This window comes from Gallus gallus, chromosome 6 (genome assembly GCF_016699485.2).
Source record: "Gallus gallus isolate bGalGal1 chromosome 6, bGalGal1.mat.broiler.GRCg7b, whole genome shotgun sequence".
Lineage (NCBI taxonomy): Eukaryota > Metazoa > Chordata > Aves > Galliformes > Phasianidae > Gallus > Gallus gallus.
Window position 1 is genome coordinate 16,753,422 of NC_052537.1, and position 24,225 is coordinate 16,777,646.

The following is a 24,225-nucleotide window of genomic DNA, read 5'->3' on the forward strand; positions in this document are numbered from 1 at the left end:
AGGTCACACGGATGCATCCAGGCAGGTTTTGAATGTCTTCAGAGAAGGAGACCCCACAACCTCTCTGGGCAGCTTCTTCCAGTGTTCTGTTACCCTCACCATGAAGAAATTTTTTCTCATATTTATGTGGAACCTCCTATGTTCCAGCTTGCACCTGTTGCCTCTTGTCCTGTCATTCTTATTGTTTCTCCATATGGACTCACTTTAATTCCTATTCTCAGTATCTTTTATTTCTGAAAACTATTTGGGCCTGATGTATGCTTTCCTCCTCTTCCCTCCCTTGCTTTTCTCTCCTCTCCTCCGAATATTCTCAATATTATTCTCTATTGTATTCTGATATATTGGAGGATCTCTATTTGACTGTTGTGTCTTAAGGTCTTCACAGTGATGGCTTAAATATTTTCTTACTTCAAGCTGCAGCTAATTACGAATGTACAGTGAGCATATGCATTCTAAACTGTCCTTTCTAGAGCAAAGTATGCAGCTTGCCTAACTGAATAAAATAAACATGTTGGAAGTGGAGCGTGAACCCATTTTTCTGTAGACTGGAAGAATGCACAGCAATAGTGTTAAACTGTTGGATGAAACAAGGGATCAATTCTGAACACATTCTAGTCAACAGCAAGGGGTAAAAAAGCAGCTGGATGTTCACATTGCTGGATCCAGCTGCCAGAGAGCTTCTGTGATGTTTCACTGTCCATGGGCTATGGGTTCAGGGACATGCCTGGAGCAAGATGCTGCAATTACACACCTTGTGGACAGCTCCTTGGGTCAAATGTTCACGTTCAGGTGACCTTAGTGGAGTCAAATAGCTCTGTCTGCCTCAGAATCAGGGAAGAACGCATTGCTTCTTCCATTCAGCAGCGCCCAGTGGATATTGATGAAAAGGATCGAATTTAAATAACATCATCAAGATTGAAATGCTAATATTGACTTCAACTGATTACTTGGTTCCAGATCTGTAACTGCAAACATCTATTCATTTTGCTTTAAACTTTCCTGCAAGAGCACATACTAAATATTTTGTTCTGCCCTAACAGTCATTTGCAATGTCTTTGTGCTAAAAATGTCTGACGTGTATATGAACGACAGTAGTACCATAACAATTCAGTCTCATAAAAACAGATACTGCAGGAGTGGAGGGTGAGATGAACAAGAAGCAAAAGAGAATTTATTAGTGCCTGGGGAACCCTCAGTAGAAAGAGAAGATGGCTTTTAAATTAGGGTTACGTTAAAATATCAACTCGATAATGAGTAAGCCAGAGGAACAACAGACATTGATATGCTCAGCAGGCAGAGACACAGCAGGATAAAAGATCAACAAAGGACATGAATAATTCTGCAGAAATTATGAGATTTGAATAAGGTGAACTAGAGAAGCAAATAAAGAGAAAAAATAAGAGTAAAGAACCAAAAGAGGAAAGGAAAATCTCCATTCTGTTCTTAGCTACAGCAATGTTCTTTCAACCGAACGCAGTCGAATTACTGTGCTTTCACATTTGGCTTATTATAATTTGTAATTAACTCTTACTTAGGAAAGCAGTAAAGGATAATGGGAATTCACACTACCTCTTACCAAACTGATGGTGAATTTGTATAGCTGTGTGGTAGTAACACAACAACGCAGCAACAGCACACATCAAATCTTTGGCCATAAACAGTCAGCAAGGAAGAGTAAACAAGCTTAATAGCGAGAAGCAGAACGGGCCCATTGATGGCCAAGTTTTTATTTTAGAAAGGCTTAGGAAAAAGCACGTTGCCCTAACATGTACAGTATTTCTTGTAAGGGGAATCTATAACAAAGAGATGGTTCACCCATTCTGAAAAGAGAGTACAGTAAGGGAGAACAATACCATCAGGTTCCTGGAGGATTTCTTTGCAAGAAGGGTATGTGCATCAAAAGCACTTAGAGCTAAACAAAATGTGAAATGAGTAGTCTGAGAAAAGTCATAAGATAAGCATTATGCTTATCAGCAACCAAACTAGGAACATAACATGGAGCTACATTAGGGAAATAACTTTTACGATTAACAGGGCAACTTTCAGACGGTGCAAGTGCATGCAGGCTGCCCTTTGGAACCTTCAATAAACAAGATTTATTCCATGAAAAAGAAACACTATAAAAAACACAGAAGGCCCTTGTGCTTAGTTTGAAAGATGCTTAGTATGCTTCACAATGAATACTGAAGAAATAAATGGAAACTGGAAGCTTTCCAATTGCTACTGATAGTAGAGGAAGAAGAGCCACGTGAACAGGCTGCCCAGAGAGCTGTGGATGCCCCAGCGCTGCAGGTGCTGCAGGCCAGGCTGGATGGGTGCTGGGCAGCTGTGCTGCTGGGGGCAGCCCTGCCCGTGGCCAGGGCTTGGGGCTGGGTGATCTTTAGGGTAATGAGCCTCAAATGAGCTGTGTGTAACCCAGTTAGGGAGACACTGGTGTTACTGACTGCTGTACAAGTAAGAATTCACTGGAAATATCACACCTATAGAGCTGTCCACTTTCAAGAAAAATTAATTCAAGATAGAGCAGCTATAGAAAATGAAGGGAGAAGAATTATTTCACCTAGCACAAAGATTGACAGATATGATGTCTTTCTACAAATAGATGATGGACAAACAGCAGCAGCACTGTTCAAATAAAGGACAGAATTGTCACTGATCAAGTGTGCACAGAAAGACCTGGGGTAACTAAGCAGGGTGGTTCAGCAACAACTTTCCTTCCAATCCTGACCAACAACTAAAAGCTTTTTTAAAATCAGATGAGGTGGAGTAAACAATCTGGCATCTGAAACAACAGGGAATTGGCCCTGAAAGCTTGAGAGGCTCCTCTTGCTTCTCTCTTCTGTACAAACACTGCAGCATTTGAGTGAATTGTTATGGGAAGCAGTGACACCGGACTGTATAGGTTTTAAAAGGAACAACTGTTTTGTTGTTTAAGAGCAGTTCATCACAACCTCCTTTCTACTGTTTCTCACCTACCTCTTGCATGTTTCTATGCTACAAACTCACTGTTTCTCTCTTCTCCTGTGGCAGATATCCTTGCAGCCTATATGCTATAGGCTTATCAGCCAGGTGCTGATCCCTGCAATCCACAGCCTGGCTCTCTGTCCTGTTCACCTTTGCTTGCATGACATTATTCCTGCTGACGGCTGCCAGCTCTAACCCAAATAGGCCTGACGGCTTGCAGATTTGCAAGCACTCTGTCTTCCTGTCCTTACAGTGGAAGGTGGATAGACTGGTCTCTACCTGATCTCATGAGCAAGTACTACTGGCAGCCTAGTCTACAGCAGTCACTAATGCTAGTTTTGGAGGGCCGAGTATGTCTGTCGGTGCTGTGGAAGGAGTGCCTCAGGCAGTTCTGAGAGTGCTCCTGTTATGACCTGTCAGCACTTAGACAGGTGCCACCACTGGCTGCCAGCAAGGGAGTGCTGGCTGTGATGCCAGGGGGCTTTCTGAGGGGCAGCTGGGCTGCAGCCACCATGCACTGGGAGGGGACATGCCTCCAGCACTGCTGTCTGGCCAAGGAGCTGCAAGCTGCACTCAGAACTGGGACAGCAGTGAGCAGGGAACTGTGCTTGGAAGGGAAGCTCTGCCCTTCCCAGCAGAGATGAGGGGATCGGGCTTCTGGGACAACCATAAGAAGGTGGCCTGAAGAGAAAACTGTATTGTCGTAGTTGCAAATCACCATTTTTTATCATATCAGCCAATGATCTGGTTCACAATTCTCTGTGCATCACCAGGGCTTGGAGTTATGTGCAAGGGAAGTAGCTTTATGCAGGCACTCCCTCTCAGAACAAGCACAAAGAGCAGACTGTGCGGGATTGCTCACTGGGAGAATCAGAATTTGGTCCAGTGCACTGTCTGCTCTTTCCAATACTGGAATAGCAATAGTCCCCTTACCAGTACACTCTAGCTGGTAACAGACTAAAGTCTTGTTTGCATTTAATGGATTGTCTAGCACCAGCATGCTCTGCCACCACCAGGTTTCATCTCCAAACCCATTGTCCAGAAACCACCCAGTCTTTTCTGCTTGCTGGTTAAGATACCTATTTCACCACCCTCCCTTTCTGTGTTCATTTACTATTCCAGAAGATGTATGTTTTGTCCCTTCTTTCTCTGGATAAACACCTTCTACTTAACCTTCACTGTGGATGACCTTTGACATAGGTCTGCAAGAACACTGGATCTGCTTTGTCAAGAGACAATTCATGCAGTGGCACAAATTGTTTAAGCAGGAAGTTATTAGGACTAAATTGAGAATTATAATTATAATAATTAGCGTAATTCTAATAGCTTAGAGTAAATATTCTTCTCTAATAAAAATACAGAATTGCCATGAAGATGTGATGTTATTCAGATCCTTAATAGGCAAGGCATTGAAAAACTGCCTTAATGGCTCTTTATGTTCAGATGAGCAGCTGAGACAAAGAAAAGAGTCAGAGCAAATGACTACTGAAGTAATCCCTGATTACCAGATTGCAGTCATTTACAGCTCACAGTCTGAAAGTTTTCTCCAAGATCACACAAAAACTCATCCAAGTCTCTTGCATGCCAGTCTAGTGCTTTAACCACTGGGGTATCTGTCCTTGCACAAGTAAAAGATTAGGCCATGGCCTAATCAAACCAAATTGTTCCAGTAACCAAACTGGTGTCAACAAAGATGTGCCCAAAGAAGAAGAGAAGGAGGTGTTTGTTTCTTCTCTTGAAGCTGCTGTGTTTGTGGTTCAGCTGAGCAGGTGGTTCTGGGAGGAGCAGTTCTTACATCTCCACTGGAACCCTGTGACAGGACTACATTTCACTTAAATGGGAATGAAATGTAAATGCTGCCACATGGCCATGGAGCATTGCACGGAGGGCAGCCCTGTGATGTGAGACACAAGCAGAGAGGGGAAGGGGAAAGTCCAGTTGTAGTCAATATACAACTGTTACTTGGCTTGAGTTTGCTTGGCTGTTGCTGGAAAGATTTTAGAGATTAGATGGAAGACCAGTAATATAATTTGTCTTTCTGCTGTACAGATCATGCCCTGCTTATGAGGGAGGAGGTGGGAAGTGCCTTGGAGACACAAGGGGGAAGTGCCTATTACAGTTCATTCCTGGAAGGCACTTCAGACCTTCTGACTACCCACAGCATAATACCTTTTTTTTTAATGAAGAAAGTGTGGTGAGGATGGCTGCAGTTTCAAGACAGGTTCCCTGGGCTATTCTCAGGCAAGATGTGAAGCCACCAAGTTACTATCAGGATTACTCTATTCTTAGCAGCACAGCGTGTGTTCACTCCCCACATGCCACCACCTAAATATAGTCCATACTGAAGAACAGATGCTGCCAAGTTGCATCTGACCCCTTCTCCCTTGCATTCTGTTCCCAAAAGCTAGGCTGAATTCACCCGAGACACAGCCAATAGCCAGTGTGTCCTTTTGTTTCTTCAGGGCTGCACTAAGAAAATTCTTCTACAGCCAGATCCTCATTCTAGCCTTCTTAGCCTAGCACTGATCTTCCCTTAACACCTTTTCTTCTTCCCTGTATTTCTCATTTGTTGCATTCACTCTTTTCATTTTTGCTCTCAGTTGCTTCTGTCCTTTCTCTCCCACCTGATTCAATATGATCAATTCGAGGAACAGGGCAATGTAATACAGGAAAAGAGGAAATGTACATGCATGTACATAGGCCCTGTAGACAACTAAACTGCTCTGGTGAGAGCCGTTTCATCACAACAGAACTCTCTGGTGTGAGTGCAGTGAGAGGGGCAATCTTCTGTGCAAATGTGTTTCATTCAGTTATAATTCCAGTATTCCACTCTGATTTATATTTCCAGTAGCATAAATCAGTAAGGCTCTGATATTGAGGTTCCATAAATGCAGCTGAAATCACAGAATCATGGAATGATTCGGCTTGGAAGAGACCTTAAACTTACATAGTTCCAACCCCACTGCCACAGGCAGGGATAATGTTTGCTAGACCAGGTTGCTCAAAGCCCCATCCAACCTGTCCTTGAACACATCCAGGGATAGAGCATCCATAGCTTCTCTGGGCAACCTAGTTCAGAGCCTCATCATCCTCATAATGAAGAATTTCTTCCCGAGATCCAAATCTGTCCTCCTTCAGTATAATCTAAGGAGGACATTTCTCCTCATGAACCAAGGTGTACTGTGGAGAGGCAGGTTTCTACAGAGGCAAGGAGTAGAAGGTATTACAGTTAAGTAGTTACAAGAGAATTTGTGAGGTCTTCCCCTCCAAAGGGAGAGGTCAGTCCTTGCCAGAGATCAGATAGCGCAGCCCCACAGAGCTACCCCAGGCCACTTCTCAGAGTCCCTCACTGCTTGCACAAGAAAGCGTGCAGGGATCTGCTTCACAAAGCAGAGGGGATTTCTCTTTGAAATGCCACTTGTCCCGTCCTTCCAGAAGGATTCTTTCCCCCTCCTTTCCCATACCCTTCAGAAGAGCTGCTGGGTGGCAGCATATCTTTCTTCCTATAGCCTGTGCAAGCAGCTCCTGTCAGCGGCGCTCCCTGAGGCCACCGAGCGCCCAGGAGAGGGCACCTTCCGGACATGGGGAGCAAGCAGTGAGCGTGAGGGCAGCCTGACCTTCAGGGCAGGCAGCGAGCCTGGCCGGCGGCGTAAGTTGCCAGCCCGGCCTAGGGCCTCGAGGGCTCGGTGCTGCCCTCCCTGAGAGCGAGATGTGCAGGCTGTTCTTCAAGGTCTGCATAGCACCGTGCTGGCAGTCATACACTCACTGGCTGGCTGGTGCTGCTCTCTGTCCAGAGGCTGCCTGGCCTCCAGCAGACTGCACCCTGCTGACAAGGCTGTGCATTAGGTCCCATCCTTTCTGTATGGCACGCTGTTGGTCTCCTCACTCTGTAGATTCCTCTTCTGCCTTTCCCCTCTCCAGCAAATGCAGTGGGGATGGGAGTTGTCATTACTATGAAGCTGTGAATAGTTTGTTTCCCTGTGCCCTTGGGAAGCAGATTTGTAAAGTTCCAAGTGAAGATTTATAAACCTGTGGGAGATTGACAGCCAGGAATGCTTACATGCTATTTCAGACTCTGCAGGTCCCTCCTGGGCTGGCTACTGGTCCTGTTTTCCCAAGGAGGAATGAAGACAGGCAGAAATCTCCTCCTGAGTTACAGGGCTAGCTTGCAGCTCCCACAGTGGCACTGAAGTAACCACAGTTACTTCTGCTGCCCTGGTAAGTTCTGACCACAGAGCAAGCCAGAATTGCTGGGCTGGCACCTCTGCTTGCCACAAAATGAATGGGTTGACTGCTGGCATTGCTCAACCTACACAGGGCAGCACATGTCCCAGCAGCCTACTCTGAGCTAAAGGTGCTTGAGGGGGCAGCAGGAGGCTGTCTGCCTGCCTGCCTGCCTGAGAATGCCAAGTGCTTCCCTGCAGGTTCCAGCAGTGCCCAAGGGCTGGCAGAAAGCTGATGAGCCTCTTGTCTGGGTGGTCACCAGCCCAGAGCCAGCTGGCTTCAGTGAGCATGGAGGAGTACTATGGGATGTAAAGAATGCTCTCAGAACCTCCTGACAACATTTAACCCCCACTTCCTCATTCCATAACTGGGAGAGATACTCAGTAAGTGTGTTCCAATGCAGTACAGAGCACAAAGCACTTGGCCATGGAGCAGCAGCTGTCCTTTTGAGTAATACCAGTGAGATACCTTTGTTCACCCTTCCTACAGCTCTAACACTAACCCTCTGCATTAGCTGATGTCCCAGTAAGCAGCACTGGAAAACACGTCTGCTATCTCTTCTTAGTTAACAGCTGCGCTTTGAGGGAGTATCAGGAAGCAATATTTGTACTGTAGCAGCAGAAATGTAGTTCTTCAGCATTACAGACCCACATGTTCTCATTCCCGGTTTATATTAACAAGGAGAGAGATAAAAGGCTAAGATGACAGAAGCTGATGGCTGTGGCAGCTGGGATGAGTGCATTCCTATTTTGGGGTCAAGCTGGAGAGGCTACAGAGGGATAAAGTGCCAGTGAACATACAAACAACTCAGAACATAGGGCCCCTCTTTCTATCTTCTTCCTCAACACCTCTCAATCCTGCTGACAGGCTGACCTACAAGGGGTACTGCTCTTGCCTCTTGATATGGGTGGGCTGGGCTAAGCCTGGTCACATGCTTCTTGCGCAGGGCCTTGGGCTCTGTGACCAGCCAGCCCTGCCAAGGGATGTCCTCAGGGCTTCAGCTCTCTTCTGCCCCTTGAGGGAATGACAGTAGAGTAGCAGTCCTATCACATCTCCTTCCATGGGAGTGTGGCCAGAGAAGCTTGTACAATTCCACACAGACTCCCAGAGGATTTTGTCTGAGTCCAGGTGCTTGAGCTGCAAGGCTGTAAGTTGTGGAGAAGGTGCCTTGCAGTTTATTACATCTCTGCAGGAATCTGCCACACTTCTTTCACTGCATCTTCTGTCAAACAACTCTGCACAGATTTGTTTCTCACTTAACCGAAGATCTGAAGAAAATATATAGAAGCACTTACAAATCTAGTATATTTGGTCCTGATTTGCTCTTATGCAGTGTTTTTGTCTGGCTATTCTTGCATGTGCAAAGTAAGTGCATTATGCGTGCCAAGCTGTCCTATAAGAAGGTTGTCCCACTGCTGATCTACATGAGAGGTCTGTGTTTCTGAGCTCAGTGGACACTTGGCTTGCTTGCTAGCCCCAGCAGGAACCCTAGACTGTGTTGGGGGTTTCAATGAGAAGTTCAACTCGTATGCCATGGAACAGAAGAAGGAGTAAATGCTTGGTGTGTGATAGCAACATGAGGCCAGATTGGGTGCTAGTCTGGAACTAGAGCCTCAGACTCCATTTTCAGATGTGGCAATGCATATCCTGCACAACTCCTGTTAAGGCTAAAGATTTACTCCGAGTTTACACTTGTGTAACAGGACACCACATGGCCTGATGCGGATGTCCAGAAATATGTTGGCCAAAGCCACTCGAGCAGGAATCCTTGACAGCAGGAAGTGCCGGTGAGCCCCCAACCCCTCCCATTGTCAGCATCCCCAAGGACGGCATCCACAGGGACTCTGTGTGCATGTCATGGGTCACATCACAGAAGCACAGTCGTGGGTACAGCTGGGAATCCTGACACACAGCCATGTATAGGGAGAGTATGGAATAAGCTCCTGTTCCTTCTCTGAAACACAGGCAGCTTAGGAAACAGGGCATGAGAGGTCAAGAGCAAGGTACTCCGCAGTTTTAAATTTGCAGTGAAGGATTCAGACTGGGTTGGTGTTCAGGTCCAGCCTATGCTGGATCAAGTACAGGGAATACAGAAACAGAAGGGCGCAGGCGACTGGTCTTCCATGAGGACTGGTCCTTCAACCTGGCAGCACAGTTGTCTTAGGCCTTACTTTATTCTTTCAGAGAGAGAGGAAAAGAAGTGCCAGCAGGAGATGAGCAACTGAACAAAATGGCTACCATTCTTCCTTTCATCCCTATCCTCTCTTTTGTTTTTTTCCAGATCCGAAAGCGAAGCAAAGCATGCCGCGGAGGCCTGTGGGAAAATGATGTGCTGGTATCTATCAATGGAAAGTCATGTGCTGGCCTCTCCCATGCTTCTGCCATGCAGATTATTGACTCCTCCAATGGCATGCTCAATATCCGAGTGAAAAGGTAAGCTGTTCCCAAACGCCAGGGCTGTGACAGTACAGGCAACAGGGCAGCTTCATCCAGCACAGCAGCAATCTACATCCAGCAGGAGGAAGGCAAGCAGGGAGCCTTTGGTTTCTCTATACTGTGAAGCGTACTAGGAGGAGATTCCTGTGGCTAACATGGACAAATGGCCATCCAAAAGTTCTGCCCTGTCTCTATGCTGCTCTCCGAATACCTAGTACTGGTGCTGAACAGACTCCATACCTTTATGCTACAGACTCTCCGGTTGGAAGAAAATGTTTGCAATGTGAGAAATATGCTGTTAAGAATGAACAATATAGTCTCCAACCAAACAGTTGACATAGGGCAGTTTACCGCAGGAATTAATGGTCTCCAGTTCATTCTGGGTAAAAAACTCTTCTGTAGAAATGGATTTGACTATATACTGGACAACTGAGCCACCACAGAGTCACACAAAGGTTACCTGAGTATTTGCTACTGTAGGCCACTGTAGGATGAACTGACACTGATAGGATATGAACTGACTTCTACAAAGAGGTTGGTAGGAGAGTCCTTCTTTATGGAAAGATGTATCTCTGCTGAGCTCTCCAGTTCAGCAGAATATTAGAAGCAAGGATCAAATTTTAAGCATACAAATGATCCCCGTAACTTTGCTGTTTCTACCTGTGTGAAAGCTAGCTCAGTGCTTCAGAGCATGTTAGATGAGGGCCAAGCTGTAAATCAATCAGGTAAAGACAAAGGCAGCAAAGCTGTGTGAGGACCTAACTAGTTCACACTACCCCCAAAATGGAAGCTGCCCTCAAGAAATAAGACCCTGCTGAAGGGATTTGGAAGATGTAATTCTCTGCAGCCCTGAGAAGGGAGAGCACTGTGAGAAAAGGGAAGGGAGAGCCACCCTGCTTGCTGGCATCTGTACGCTGGGGGCCAAGGAGAGCAGTGCTCAGAGAAGGAAGGAAAGCAGGAACATGTAGGCTACTTCTCTTGGCTACAGGGAAGCAGGAACATGTAGGCTACTTCTCTTGGCTACAGGGAAGGTGCCGGTGCCTTCTGATATGCTTACTCTGTCAGCCAACTGTGATGAATTGCGATGAGTGAGTCCTGAACAAGGTGGCCAGAATAGCACCTGGTCCCTAGCCAAGTCCTTATCTCACCCCTTTGGAGCCCATCTGCAGCCAACAGGTGCCTAGGCAAATTCTTTGGGCCAAAATCAGCACACTTTGAATTAGCAAAGTGATGGGCTTCTTGCAGGGTGCATGGATCAGCCCTCTGGGAGCCAGCATTGGATGGCTTGAGAATAACGTAAGCACTGAATAAAGTTGGCCTCATTTTGGAGTACCGGAGAACTCATCAAATATTGCTTTCTCATCACATCTTTATTAACACTTCATATCTATATTCCCAGGGACAACACCAATCAGCTCCTTTCAGAGAGGGCAGGTAGCTGGAAGACAAGGTCATACATGTCATATGTATATTTCTGCTGGGAGATGTTTGTAGAGAGACAAGAGGAAGACTGAGACCTGAATGGATAGTGCAGAACAACAGAAAATAGCTTCTAAGTGGCAATGCTTTTCAGTTATCTGTTTATGTATTTAAAGAAGAGAAAGAACATCTCTGTTTTGCCTGGGGAGCATTTTCTCCCCACTAGGAGTTAGTAATATACATATTATTAAAATAAATAAACTGTCAGGAGAATTGCCCCACAGTTAGCTTCTGCCAAGGTTTACATTTGACATGAATATAAATTTTTCACAGTTCAGAGGCTGGATAACAAAGAGTTGGTATCATGAACTCCACAGCTTTACAGAGGCAATATTGTCTGCCTATCTTCCTACTAAGCATGCTCAAAGGGCAGATACTTGGGGCGCCTTTATAATTCTAATTAATCCTGTTGACTCTGGCAAGTGAAAGAAGTTCCCCACCCCAGCTTTGTGGGCCAGAATCAAACTGATTTTGAGTGTTTAAGACTTGGTTTTCAAAGAGGTCATGAAGCAGAAACTCAGGATGAGAGCAAACAGCTGATGTCAGAGATGAGTCTGCCCTTAGTGTCTGCCCTGTAGATACCTGTCCCACACAAGACACCTGAAACACCAGCTCAGCCTCCATCCTTCCCTGTCCAGCAGGCTCTCTCCTCACATGCAGTTTCCTTCCATCTCTCCTCACCAAACAGACCTCACTCACCGCTTTTCCTTCTCCCCACAGGACAGTTGGTGGGGACCAGACCGGCCCGCGGCTTCAGCGTTCTCCTTCCCCAGGGCAGCGGGTGCTCTCCCCACCATCCCCACTCAGCCCCACGGCGCAGCTCCTGAGCTCGGGTCCAGCAGGAGCCCCAGCCACCACGCAGTCCTCACAGCCCCGTAGGCCACAGAGGCACCTGGAGAGCCTCACCTCCCCACCGGATAGCGAGGCCTACTACGGTGAGACTGACAGTGATGCAGACAATGTGGCCCAGGAGAAACACCGCCGGGCCCGCAAGAAGTCCCCACGCTCCCCACCAGACAGCACCAACAGCAAAGCAGATGTGCCCCAGGACGAGGTGTCCCTGTCTGAGCAGAGTGGCTATGAGAGCTTGCCAGAGGCTGCTGTGCAGGAGGAAGCCAAGGATGCTAGCTGCAGTGGGGTGGCCAAGAGAGAGATTGCCTGTCCACCCGGCAGCTGTGCAGACACCCCTTTCTCAGAGAGTGAGGGACAGTTGCGGTCATCCTCAACAGAGGGTCGTGAGCCTTCTCCAGAGACGATGCTCCTGCCCCATGCCACCAAGGCTATCCGAGCGGAGCGCCATCTCATCCCCATGGTGGGCCCAGTGGAGCACCCAGTTGATGAAGATCTAACCACCACATACATGGAGAAAGCCAAGCAGGCTAGTAAGTCCTCTGCACCCTGCCACTCATCCTTGCCCTCTTCCTATGCTTGATCTCCTTCCAAAAGCCTAATTCCTGCAAATGTCAAGTGGGTTAGCTCCTCTAGCTTGTGAAGGAGCAAGAGCCAAGTTGGCCCTGCAGAGACAGGAGCTTCCATTGCCACTGGGGTCTGGATCACTCAGGATGTCCCAAGCACTAGATGAGAGAAAGGGCCTAGCGTCTAGGAGTCACTTCTAGGAGCTTCAGCGACACAGTCAGCTATGCAGCAGCTAGGGTAGAATCAATCTACTTCAGGTACTGGCAGCAAATATAGGTGGGAGCTGGTTAAATCAGTTAATCTGACAGTTCCTTGTAGGGCAGGTATTTCTTGAGACCTTTCCAGGAGGTATAAAACACTGAAAAATTTAGCGTAGTACTTGGGTGATGGACCTGAAAGTGACCTCAGTTGTGAATATCTTTCCTGGTTTCTGCTATGTATGGTATTTCAAACTCAAACATGATGGCAGAGTAAGATGTTATTTGACTTCATAGTGGCAATCTATCCAATAATATTAAATACAAGGCAATAACTTTTTTTTTTTTTAATACAAGAATCTCACTTATTCAAATGATTAACTTATACTTCTCTGAGCCTAGAAGTTAAGCAGGTTTCAAAAAACTGACTTAATTGTGGGACAGACTGGGAAGCTGAGACATAGAAAAGTTATTAGACTGAATCAGAGATAAAACACACGGATTCTAACTTCTGGTTCTCTGCTTCAAACACTAGACATCTTTTCCCCAGACCAGATCATGTTTCAAAGCCATTGTTATGCCATTCTTCCCTCTTTTTCTTGGTCCTTTAGAGACAACTGTCAAATCTAGGCTGCATCTCTCAGGCAGGGCACTGGCTTTCTGCTCTGCTCTGTGTTGAGGACAGACTCAGCTGAGTGCCTTATGTCAAGCCCTGCTTGGTAGTACAACTGACTTGGTGCCTTGTAGTAGCTCTTCCTAGTCTATAACATTCACTTTCCCTAGAAGAGCAAAGAAAGCAGCAGTTTCAGCCTCTCTGACGACGAAGCTATTTTTTCCCCATTTGAATAATGTACAAGCATGAGGTGAATGGTGAGAAAGGCATGTTCAGCTGCTCCCTGCCATCTGATAGTCCTAGCGGTGGATGAGCAAATGCTTTACATCAAGGCTTATTTCCATGGATAGTGTAAGCACAGAAGGCTCCCAGGAAAGCCAGGTATTCAATGCAGAACATTTCTGATGGCAAAATAATACTCCATGGCAGAAGGTGATGCAACTGCATTGCCAGCGAGAGATAGGGTTCCTAGAAATATTAGAGACTGAGATGGTATTTTATTCTCCTATTACCCCCTTCACGCCTAGTCCCCCTTCTGGATTATCTTTGGCTATGAGTGTCCTTATGTAAGAGTTGTTCTGCTATGGATGGCAGTTCACAAGGCCAGCTTGGCCTTTTCTTGAGTTAGGAATCTTGGTAGTAAATGTGAAGGTAAGATTCTATGTTCCAATTATGCTGGAATACAGTAGCCATTGAAAAAATCAACAGCCAGTAAGTCTAGGAAAGAAAGAAGCAAGGAATGAAGAGGGATGAAAAGTATTCAATATGTGGTGAGCAGGGCTAAGGAGCACCTACCTCTGGAAGAAACACAGGAGGGTGTGGGACTGCAGAGAGGCAATGATTCCTGCAAAGGGACTGCTTGTAGAGATGGTATATCAGTTGGAGGTGCTACAGCTGTTGCAAGAAAGAGGCAGCCTTGCAAGGATGTTTGGACATGGATTAGCTCCTACACTTGCTCCAGGTTCCCATGAAGCCGGAGCCAGAGGAGCTTAGAGCTCTGTTTCTCTGCCCTCCCTTAGCAGTATCCAAAGCACAGTAGCCTACTCTGGGACAGGGGGACTTCTGGGTTTTGCTAAAGCAGAACACAAAAACAGGCTCATGGTTTAGAAGCTAAAGAACCTTTTAAAAACAGAGTTATGAAGAGTAGCTAACTTAGATCATCAATCAAATGAGCCTAGTACTTGATATAGAGACGGAAGATGTTTAAAGACCATTCTGGCTACCTAATCAGATGTTTGCCTTTTGGAGCACTACCTCCACTGCTTAAACATAATCCCAGTGCGCCTGCTCTGCACACCCTCCTTGCCTTGGTCTGACTGTCCAGGCTGGATGTGGCTCTGGGCAGCCTGGTCTAGTGGTTGGCGACCCCGCCTGTGGCAGGGGAGTTGAAACTATATGATCTGTATGGTCCTTTTCAACCCAGGCCATTCTATGATTCTATGATTCTGTGACCTTCACTTTGTTATGGCTTCCACCACTACTTTGTAAGAATAAGAATAACTCCTTTTTTTTTTTTTTTTTTTTTTTGTTTGGAACTGTCAACCAACTGGTTCCTCACCTTTTTTTTCTAGAATGTACTCCTACAGCTTTCTCATGCTTGCTGTGATGTTTTCTCCAAATTGTTTTTTTTTTTTTTCTCTTTCCATTTGTATTCATTCTTTTTCACTTTTCACTGTCATTTTTAAGCTACATTCTCCCTTTCTCATCTCTCCCTGTACCTCAGGCAAACAGAACTGCAGATTTCTGATCTGGACTGACTGCATACTCAAGAACATTAGTGAAACTGCAAAATGCTTCCCATATTCCCCTCATTCTCTTTCCTACCTTCATCATAAAAGATTATCAGTCTTCTCTGGTTGTTACTGATTCATTTTCTGTTAATTTTCACATTTCTTTAGTACGCACTTTTTTTTTTTTCCCTTCAAATTCACCAACTTTTGACAACCACAGTTTATTTCCCTGCTAAGTTGTTGTAAATCATCTGGCAATTGCCAGAGGTGACACTGCTGTCTGATGCCTGCTTTGAACAGCAGTAACACAAAACAACTGTAGCTCCCTTACTCACCATAGCCAACAGTTTGACCCCAGGAGCAGAACACAGTGTAGTGGCAATTACAGACAGCCTGAGGATTTGGCAGAAGATGCAATGGAACAAAAGAAGCACAGAGGTGGGGGGGGGGCAGCAGCTAGTGGTGCCACCTTAGGATACTCCATGTATAGTCAGCGGCTGTGTTATAGTTCTCCTTTCCCAGCAAAGGTGTAAAGGCTTAGAGTCTCTTCAGGCAATAGATTTGGACATGTCTCTTTCCGAAGATCTTGCCCTATCATAATTTGCATATTGTGACTGACCCAGTTTTTTCCCCAAAGTCTGGCATAGGCACCTATATCATCCCAGCTCCCCACAGGACACGCAGCTCAGACATGCCTGCTCAAAATTCACTCAGAGTATCGCTGATGGAGACTGGTGGGGTAGAGTGAGGAGCCGCATACCCTCAAAGTGTGGGGAACTTGCCCTGCAAATAATAAGATTTCAGTTTTCATTGCTACCCAGTGGCTACTGTGCACCCTCATGCTTTGCTCAGGAGGGCAAGACAACAACCAGCAAACGGAGACTCTTTGCTGTACTTCAAATGAACTACAGGAAGGCATTCATACTTGTGAATAACCAGTATGTTGCTTAGTCTGGATAAACAAAAGTGGAAATCTGTTTCTTTTTCACTAAAGAAAAAATTTGCTCATTTTAAATAAATTAATCCTTGGAGAAACTGGGTATCTTTAGGATCTCCATTTATCCTCGTTGTAAAGGGCCAGTCCGATTCCACCTGATATGATTTCTATGCTGTCTGGATAATGCAAAAAGAAAGGAAGATATAACAAGGCTTGGGATCCTTCTGTAGCCAGAGCTGCCTCTCCTCTTCAAGGTGCACTGTATGCTCACCCTCAATCTTCAGTTGTCTCCCAGGTGCAATGCGCTCAGGCTTTCTCATAACAGCAGATACCAGTTGCTGTCAGAAGACAAGCATACCGGGACAGCAGTCTGGTCCTAACTTGCTATCACATAGGAATTTGTGTCAGTGCAAGAAGTGCTTCAAAATATCTCAATTTAAACTTATACACTGGACTATTTTTAATTGCTAGGACTCAAGAGCCTTTCCATATACGGCAGGGGAAGGGAGGGAAGAATGGGTGGGGATACTTCCTCTTCTGCTTTATATGGGCCTGAGTGCGGGAGCAGATTCATCAAAGTTGCTACATTGTATATCAGAAAAGGAAATCCTTCTTGTTTGAAGCAGATGTACAGCAGCATCACTTGATGAGATGGGACGCTTATTTATAAGTTGCCTGTTCATTGGAGGCTCTTACAGATTACCTCTGCTGACAGCATAGTCACATTTCTCTGCAGGGAGCGACAAGCCAGTTATCAGCCTGTTACAATGCATACAGGTCACAGGAGTTGTGAAGAAGATAAAATATCTGAATGGCAGTTTGAACTTACTGCACCACGTTTTCTACTTGGCTTTCACCTTCAACAGCTGTGACTGGTAACTGCAGTTACATGGTTGGTAGGCTAGCTTAATCATTTTGCAATTCACTGCAATGTAGAAGACCCAAAAGTTTAGGTCTCGATCCTGTCTGCTTAGAAGTAAAGCAGAAAAACATTTTGCTTGGCCCAGGAGCTTAAAATTAATCACCTGAACTATTGATCTTACAGGAAGTTTGCTCCTTGCAGTATGAAGCAATGTTGAATAACCCTTGGCCCTTGCTACTCAGTGAGCAGCCAACCACTAGGGAAACAAGGACAACAACCTCCACGGGTGAATCACTGATGAAGAGCCTGATCTCCCTTCATCATGCATTGACCTGGAAATTGCCTTCACTGGGGAAATCAATTTACATACACTGGTATATGCAATCCAGTCATATGCCTTTGCTTATGAATCTCTCACTTAGTATTAACATTCTTTTTTTTTTTTCTTTTTTCTTTTTTTTGCCTTTGAATGCATTTATTAACAAAGACAACAGTGAGAGAAATGCTGTGCATCTGGAACACTTTTCATCTGGTTTTAGGTTTGAGTATGGCATTTGAGCTTATACCTTCGGCTTATATTCTTCCACCACAAGCACAGAGGTGTTATTTTCATGGTTGATGTAATAGCTGCTTGGGCAGACAGAAATTGCCCAATAATTGCTAGGTTCCAGGATTTTCAGAGTTGAATTGTATGAAATTATAATGTAAAAAGGCAACAAGAATCCCTCTTCTTGTCCAATGTTGTTTCCATCAGACCCAAAGTTACATGAGACTTGCTGAAAAGATGGGGACAAGTAGGCAAAACTACTCAGTGGCAACAATGAAATGAGAAAAAATGATAGTGATGTGGGAGAGAAAGGCATAAAAGGGTGAGTCATAAAAGGACTTTGACAAAGGGCAATTAAGTAACGGGGTCATTGCTCAATGAGAGAAAATTAATGGTAGGGAGGAGTAAAACATCAATCTGACAAATATCATTCTTCAGTTTTCCTTAAATCCATCACAGGAAGAGAGACAGTTTGTTGTGAAATCTGTAAAGCTTTACTGTCATAAGCGTATCTACCGCTTATGTTAATCAAGCAACTGGCCCTTAGTATAGCAGAAAGGGAAGCAGGAAGAAGGGGGAGAAGATTCAGCATACCTTGATACACTGAGTACACTGAAAAGGACAAGTCTGAATCTTATTCTCTCTAGAAGTAAAATGTAAGGAATTACTGAAAATTGTATCAGAATGGCCCTCAGCTCTTGGTTAGTACTTCAGAATAATGGATAGAGACTCGGGGAAAAAGACCAAGAACGTTACACTTCTTATAGATACGGGTTTTGGTGATGACTAAAAAATGTTTAGCTTCAGTTAGCTGAATGAAGTAACTATTTTGAACACATTTCATGGAAAACAAAATGATCAGTAATGAAACGAGAAAAAAAGAATCCAGTCAGTGACCTGTTCAGTGAGGCAACATACTTTGTGGCTAAAGAAATAAGGTGGACACGGCATGTGTTGACTTTTTTAAGATATCTGATATGGTTCCACATGACTTTTCCAACTAGAGAAATATGGATGAGATGGGACTACTGTAAGGTGACTACACAATTGGCTAAGAATAGGACAGAAAACATAACTATTAATGGCTCATGATGTCAGGTTAGCTAATTGGCTAACTTGGTAGTAGTGTTTCACTTGGCTTCTAAATCCAGCGGGACTACCTCTATATTTTCACCCATGGAGCTTTGAACATGAACATATGTCAATCAACTGTCCTCTCCACCTCAATGTTATATGACTGGTGAAAAGACAGATGATTAAAAATCCCAACCCTCCTCTCTTCTGTTAGAGGATCTTGTGTTCTGGCTGCACCTAGACAGAACAGGCAGCATGTGCTGTGGGGCAACCCGCAGCCCCTAAACTGCTGCTATTCAGAACTGGGACCTGGCTCAGACACCTTGCAGCTTTCTTCTGTTCTTTCTTTCCTCAGAAACCCAGGTGTGTGGGGAACATTGGGATGGGAGGTGGTTTACCTGGATTGAGGAGATTAGAATTGTTCCCAGGTCTTCATATCTGCTTTTGAACAGCAAACTCTTCCTAGTGAAGCTTTTAAAATATTTTGGTTTCTCTTGAATGTGTTTTACCTATCAGGCAGTAATAGCAAATGGCAATAGCACCGTTTTTAATGGATGGCCTGAGGATTGAGTAGAGATTGTGATGTGTTAATCAGAAGATGTCATAAAGCATGGAAGGTACATATAATCGTCTTTGGAAGGCTGGATTTTTAGAATGAGGTGGGAGCTTGGCAGGTTACAGAAAGGGACTAAAATCAATTAGATAATAAGAATGTATGACATGTGCCATGGGATTAATTAAGTGCACAGATGGTGAACATATGCTTCTCTGTATTTCCAGCGTGCATGCTGGAAACACTGAAGGATGAAGAGATGATGAATCAGTACTATCCTGCTGTCAGACATCAAACAGTTTGTGAGCAGCAGAATTAACAGATCCTGGTGTCCGTTTAATTTGTGTCTCACATTTGATATCTCATTCTGTAGTAGATATGAATCTGCCTGATGGTTCTAATATGGGAACTCCTAATCCTTTGTGTGTTTTTCATTTTTTGGTGCCCAGTTAAGATCACACTCAGGCTTTCTGCTTCCTATGGTGGGGTCTATCTCTGTCCTGCCATCTCTTTTCATGTGAACACAAAGGAGCTTTGTATCTTTGTGAGTTTGGACTAAAATTAACAAATGGGCTCAAAAGCTACTAGGGTGAATCAGATAGATCAAAAGACATAAAGCATGACCGCATAAACCTTTCTTAGGTAATCAGGCTAAAAATGCAAAAGGCAGTACATTCAACAGGTGCTGTCCTGGCACTCTTGTTGTAGAAGACTGTGTAGGGAATATCCAGGGCCTGAGAATGAGATGGCAGCATAGGAATGCTGACCACATATGCTGCCTTTTGCACTGAGGACACATTTCCATCCAGCTCAGGAAAAAAAAAAAAAAAAAAAAAAAGAGCACAAACTCTCTATCATCTAAGAGAGATTTTTTTGAGAGAACAAACTACTCAGATCTCCAGCAGGATACCACAAGACCAATACACAGACTAATTGCAGCCATGTATAGCATGAACCCTCTCAGCCTAGCAGGGCTCTGCAGTAGCAGTGTGGGAATCAAAGAATGGCTATAAATGGTCCAAAATCCACTAAGTGACTAAGCTTGTTTGTTTGTTTGTTTGTTTGTTTTCCCATGGCTGTAAATTCACCTGCAGAAAAGCTTGATTTCTTTTATTCTAAAACCAGGGGATTGTAGCGGGGCAGTGTCTCACTTGGAACTCTTACCATCACCAACTAAAAAACCTACTGGTTTGCTAAGTACTAAACTATACCTTAAAATCTTGATAGATAGATTTAAATGTTATGAGACTGAATGTCTGTAGCATGCTAAATTGGAGGCAAAGCCAGTAGTTATGCCTTATAGTTTGCAAAGTTTATGTGATAAAAGTATGCAAAGATACAAGAATGAGAAATAAAGGTTATGTCTCCAGAGTTACACCACAACTTTTAAGTAAAAGTATATATAGCCTTCTCCCTTATTCTTTGCAATTCAACCATTGGCATAACTTTAAAGACTGGCTTTTGAGAGAGATATGCTTGGAAAGCCCATATAACCTATTCAGATCTTATTTTGAAAGGACTCCAGATATGAAGAGCATGAAATGTCTATATCCTCCAGTGACTTACTGAGATACTTGCAACATTAGCCATGGAAAAATGACCTTATCTAACATAAATAGCTGGAAGAATAAAATTCTAGTTGATCGCATATGAAAAGGTAGTAGACAAAGTAGAATTTCACCACACGTAAATATTTTTCTAATCTCTGAAATGAGCAGCATCCTTATTTTCTGTGGTATTGGCTTTTCTAGAATTTGGTCTTTAGTAATAAAATTTACCAGCCTTATGTCCCAGTGAAAACAAACACTATTTGACATTGTATAAGTCTGCTCATTCGGTAGTTTTCTTGAGTATGCATTAAGATTCTTTTCTGTAATGGGTCCTTACCCTGAGAAAATGTATAGTTTCTGTACTTCTTTAGTGTAATTAGTAACTTAACTCATTCCTCTTCAGCGAGCTTTAGTGAAATTAGGGCACAGAAAAGTCTTTGTAGGCTTTGGCTAATAGATTATTTTTTGTGGATTATTTCAGCAGAACTTTGGACAAAATTTGAGAGCTTTAAAGTTAACAAAATATTTTCTATAGAAATTTTCCATCATATCAGCATAATTCAGGAGAGTTTCATAATCTTTCTGTTTACTGTCTTATCTATTCCATTTGAATGTTCTTAATATTTTTTTTTCAGCACTACAGAGCTATATTTTGATTTCCAATTGCATACTGTATATATCAGTTCAACAAGGTTTTCTCAAAGAGACTGTGTCCCTGTATATGTAAATACTAATCAGAGAAGAAAGAACTGATTCACTTTCACTGCTTTTGCTGTAAAAGCCTTTGTTTGCGCCATGGCACGTCTCTGTTACAATAACACTGCCAGAGGAAATCGTCTTCCCTGGCATTCAGCAATGGCAAATGGATTTTAGGAGGCATCGTGCGGCATTTGAGGGACAGGGCTTAGTGGACAATGTTGGCAGTAGGTAGGTGTTTGGACAAGATGGTCTTAGAGGTCTTTTCCAACTTTATTAAGTCTATGATTCAATGATTCTATGGTCAGACCTTCCTTTTTCTAGACTCACTAACACCAGAGATGATGTCCTCAGAGATTTGTAGATTCCCAGCACTCTGTTCCTTTCTTCTTTGTCCACCCCAGTTCTTACTGTCATCACCTTATCTTTCATTCCCTCTCAGTCTCTGGTGCTGGAGCTCTGAATGGCGCTGCCAAAACACTTGGTCTCCAAACCTTTCATCACCCTCCCTGAGCATAGCCACACTCTTCCGTGTAGGTAACAGCCTTTGCCATTTTAATGCAATCGAACACTTCACTAGAGGCTCTTAGGATCCTAATGCTCCTCTGTCAAATGTCTCTTAGTCCTGGCATAAGACAGAAATCAGTATAATGAGCTGATACTCCTGAGATGTGGAAGGAAATTGGTATACAAAGGAAAAGAAAGCCTTTCCTCATCTTTTTTTTTTGTTCCTTATATTTGCCTTAAGCTGGGAGTTCTCTGTGGGCTTCAGAGAAGGAAAGTTTCTTTCCTCCTGGGTGGATTTCTCTACTTTGCTGCATTGGACATGTGTTAACCTCATCTGTTTGAAGGGTTTGTGGAGGTACCAGTTAGAAACAGTTTCTAGCCTGAAGCTTGTACCACAGAAGCAGTGAGAACAGGGAGAATGTTTTCTTGTTTTAAGACAAAAAAGAACAGGTCATTTTCCCAGGGATTGGAGGGAGAAGGAAAAAAGGAGAATGCTTAAGTGCCAGGTGACAATGTCCATCACACTGCTCAGTGATGAAACTAAGAAGACAAAAATAGACAAAGTGACCTCATGGCTTTTGGCAGCAATGCCTACGAGACAAAAGAGAGGCTTTAAAAGGCTTGTGGAACTGATAGCAAAGGGCTTGGACACCTCAGAGTTTTTGGTTCTGGTCCAGCAGGAAGCTGCTTTGCTTCTCTCTGATTGCCTCTCTCTGTTTATGGGGAGCTGTGAATTAAACGGGCTTTGTGACATGCCCAGCTCTCCAGGTCTGGACTCTGCCTTCTCAAGCTTGGATCAGCCTTATGCAGGTACAGGTGTCTCCTCATTTTTCTTTTCTCTTTCTTTTTCATTTTGTCTTTTCCTCTCCTCTCCTTTTCTTCTCCTTTTCTCTTCCACTTCTCTCTCCTCTCCTCTCCTCTCCTCTCCTCTCCTCTCCTCTCCTCTCCTCTCCTCTCCTCTCCTCTCCTCTCCTCTCCTCTCCTGTCCTCTCCTCTCCTCTCCTCTCCTCTCCTCTCCTCTCCTCTCCTCTCCTCTCCTCTCCTCTCCTCTCCTCTCCTCTCCTCTCCTCTCCTCTCCTCTCCTCTCCTCTCCTCTCGTTTCCACATCTCTCTGTTCCCCATTCATTTCTCTGTTCTGCTTTCACTCTTCCTATTTTTCTTCAACAAGTCATCTCAGGAAGAGTCTGTTTTTTTTTCTTAAACCATTGTAAGAGATTGTAGCTTGAATACCGTGATCATTTTTCTGTTGGGAGAATGGCTGTAATTTGTTCTGCACTTTAGCCTTGAAAAGAAAGAAAGCAGGGAGAAAAGGGAAGCAAGTCTTAGGTCCTAGAGGGCCTCAGTTTCCAGCTGCTTCAGAGCATAGAGTAGTTCAGACCAACATACTAGGGAAGCTGTATGTAGATTTTAATGCTGAGCCTGGCCCAAGTGTTGGTTGAGGCATAACCAAGACTATTTACAGTATTTGCTAGCCCACACTGTAGAGTTGAGCCCGTTCACGGTGCACTGCTGTCAAAAGGGGCTCAGGCACTCACTCTGGATGGTGTAGCTCCCTAGCCGTTAGCTCCTGATGCACAATATCCTCCTGTGAGTCATTCACACAGAGTTTACATAGTCTGAATGTGATTTAAATTCTGTAGCAATGCTCTTCCTCTTTGTAAATGTAGAAGCAAAATACGAGCCTGGTGAGATGTAGTAACTGGATGCTCGTAGAAAGAAAGAAATCTCTCGTTTCCTCAACTGGGAACCCCCAGCTTCCCCTGGCACAAGCATGCAGATTTCTAAGTGGAGTGGACAGACCTTCAGGGATTGTAATTCATTTCCATCATGGACAGTGGATCTTTGAGGCAAGTCCACAACTGCCCTGAATAGCACTAATCTCCACAAAATCCTGGACACTGTTAGTCTTGGTTCAGCAAGGTGGAGTCAATACGTAAGGAAAGTTTTGCAGAGAGCCTTTACTCTCCAAGTGCAAGTGAAAATGATGAGCCATTTGTTCAGGTCAGAACTGATTTGGCTTCTTCTAGTTTTCTGGGTGCAAAGGGGAGGAGTGGACTGAGCATTCTGCTAAGGTAATCTCAAACCACACAGATGCCCTTGCTGAAATCATAGGGTAGTAGCATGTGCTGTGAATGGCTGCAAGTCTTGAGATCAGTCTTCCTTTGTCTTTATCTTAAGCTTCTGTAAGGATGACTGCTCTGCAAATCAACGCTTTATTTTCAACATGAAGTATGAGAGGGAGCTCTTTTTGCTGTGGTTACACTAATGCAGTATAGAACCTACCACATCCGTTGCACCTAGGCAGGTTTTGGGGAATATTTGCAGCCCTCAGGAAAACTTGTGTCCTTCCCAGCTAAATTTCCTCTCCCACTGCTGTCACCCAATGCAGGTAGCTCTGCCACATTAGCTGGACACCACTGAATGAATACTCTGAGGTAAA

The 24,225-nt window shown here is 44.4% G+C and overlaps 1 protein-coding gene and 1 long non-coding RNA gene across 3 annotated transcripts in view; one reads left to right on the forward strand and one right to left on the reverse strand.

Annotated features, from left to right (window-relative positions):
• The window catches only part of SYNPO2L (synaptopodin 2 like), a 34,981-nt gene that overhangs the window by 3,535 nt on the left and 7,221 nt on the right, over nucleotides 1-24,225 (forward strand). Inside the window, exons 2-3 of one of the 2 annotated variants that reach the window (XM_421618.8) lie at nucleotides 9,470-9,621; nucleotides 11,824-12,485. In XM_421618.8, coding sequence (XP_421618.4) covers nucleotides 9,470-9,621; nucleotides 11,824-12,485 — 814 coding nt within the window. Of the gene's footprint in view, nucleotides 1-9,469; nucleotides 9,622-11,823; nucleotides 12,486-21,937; nucleotides 22,596-24,225 lie in introns of those variants that run through there. The other variant, XM_004942082.4, reaches the window with a different exon arrangement.
• LOC112532650 overlaps nucleotides 1-24,225 on the reverse strand; it is a 60,030-nt gene that overhangs the window by 2,079 nt on the left and 33,726 nt on the right. The window lies entirely within an intron of this gene.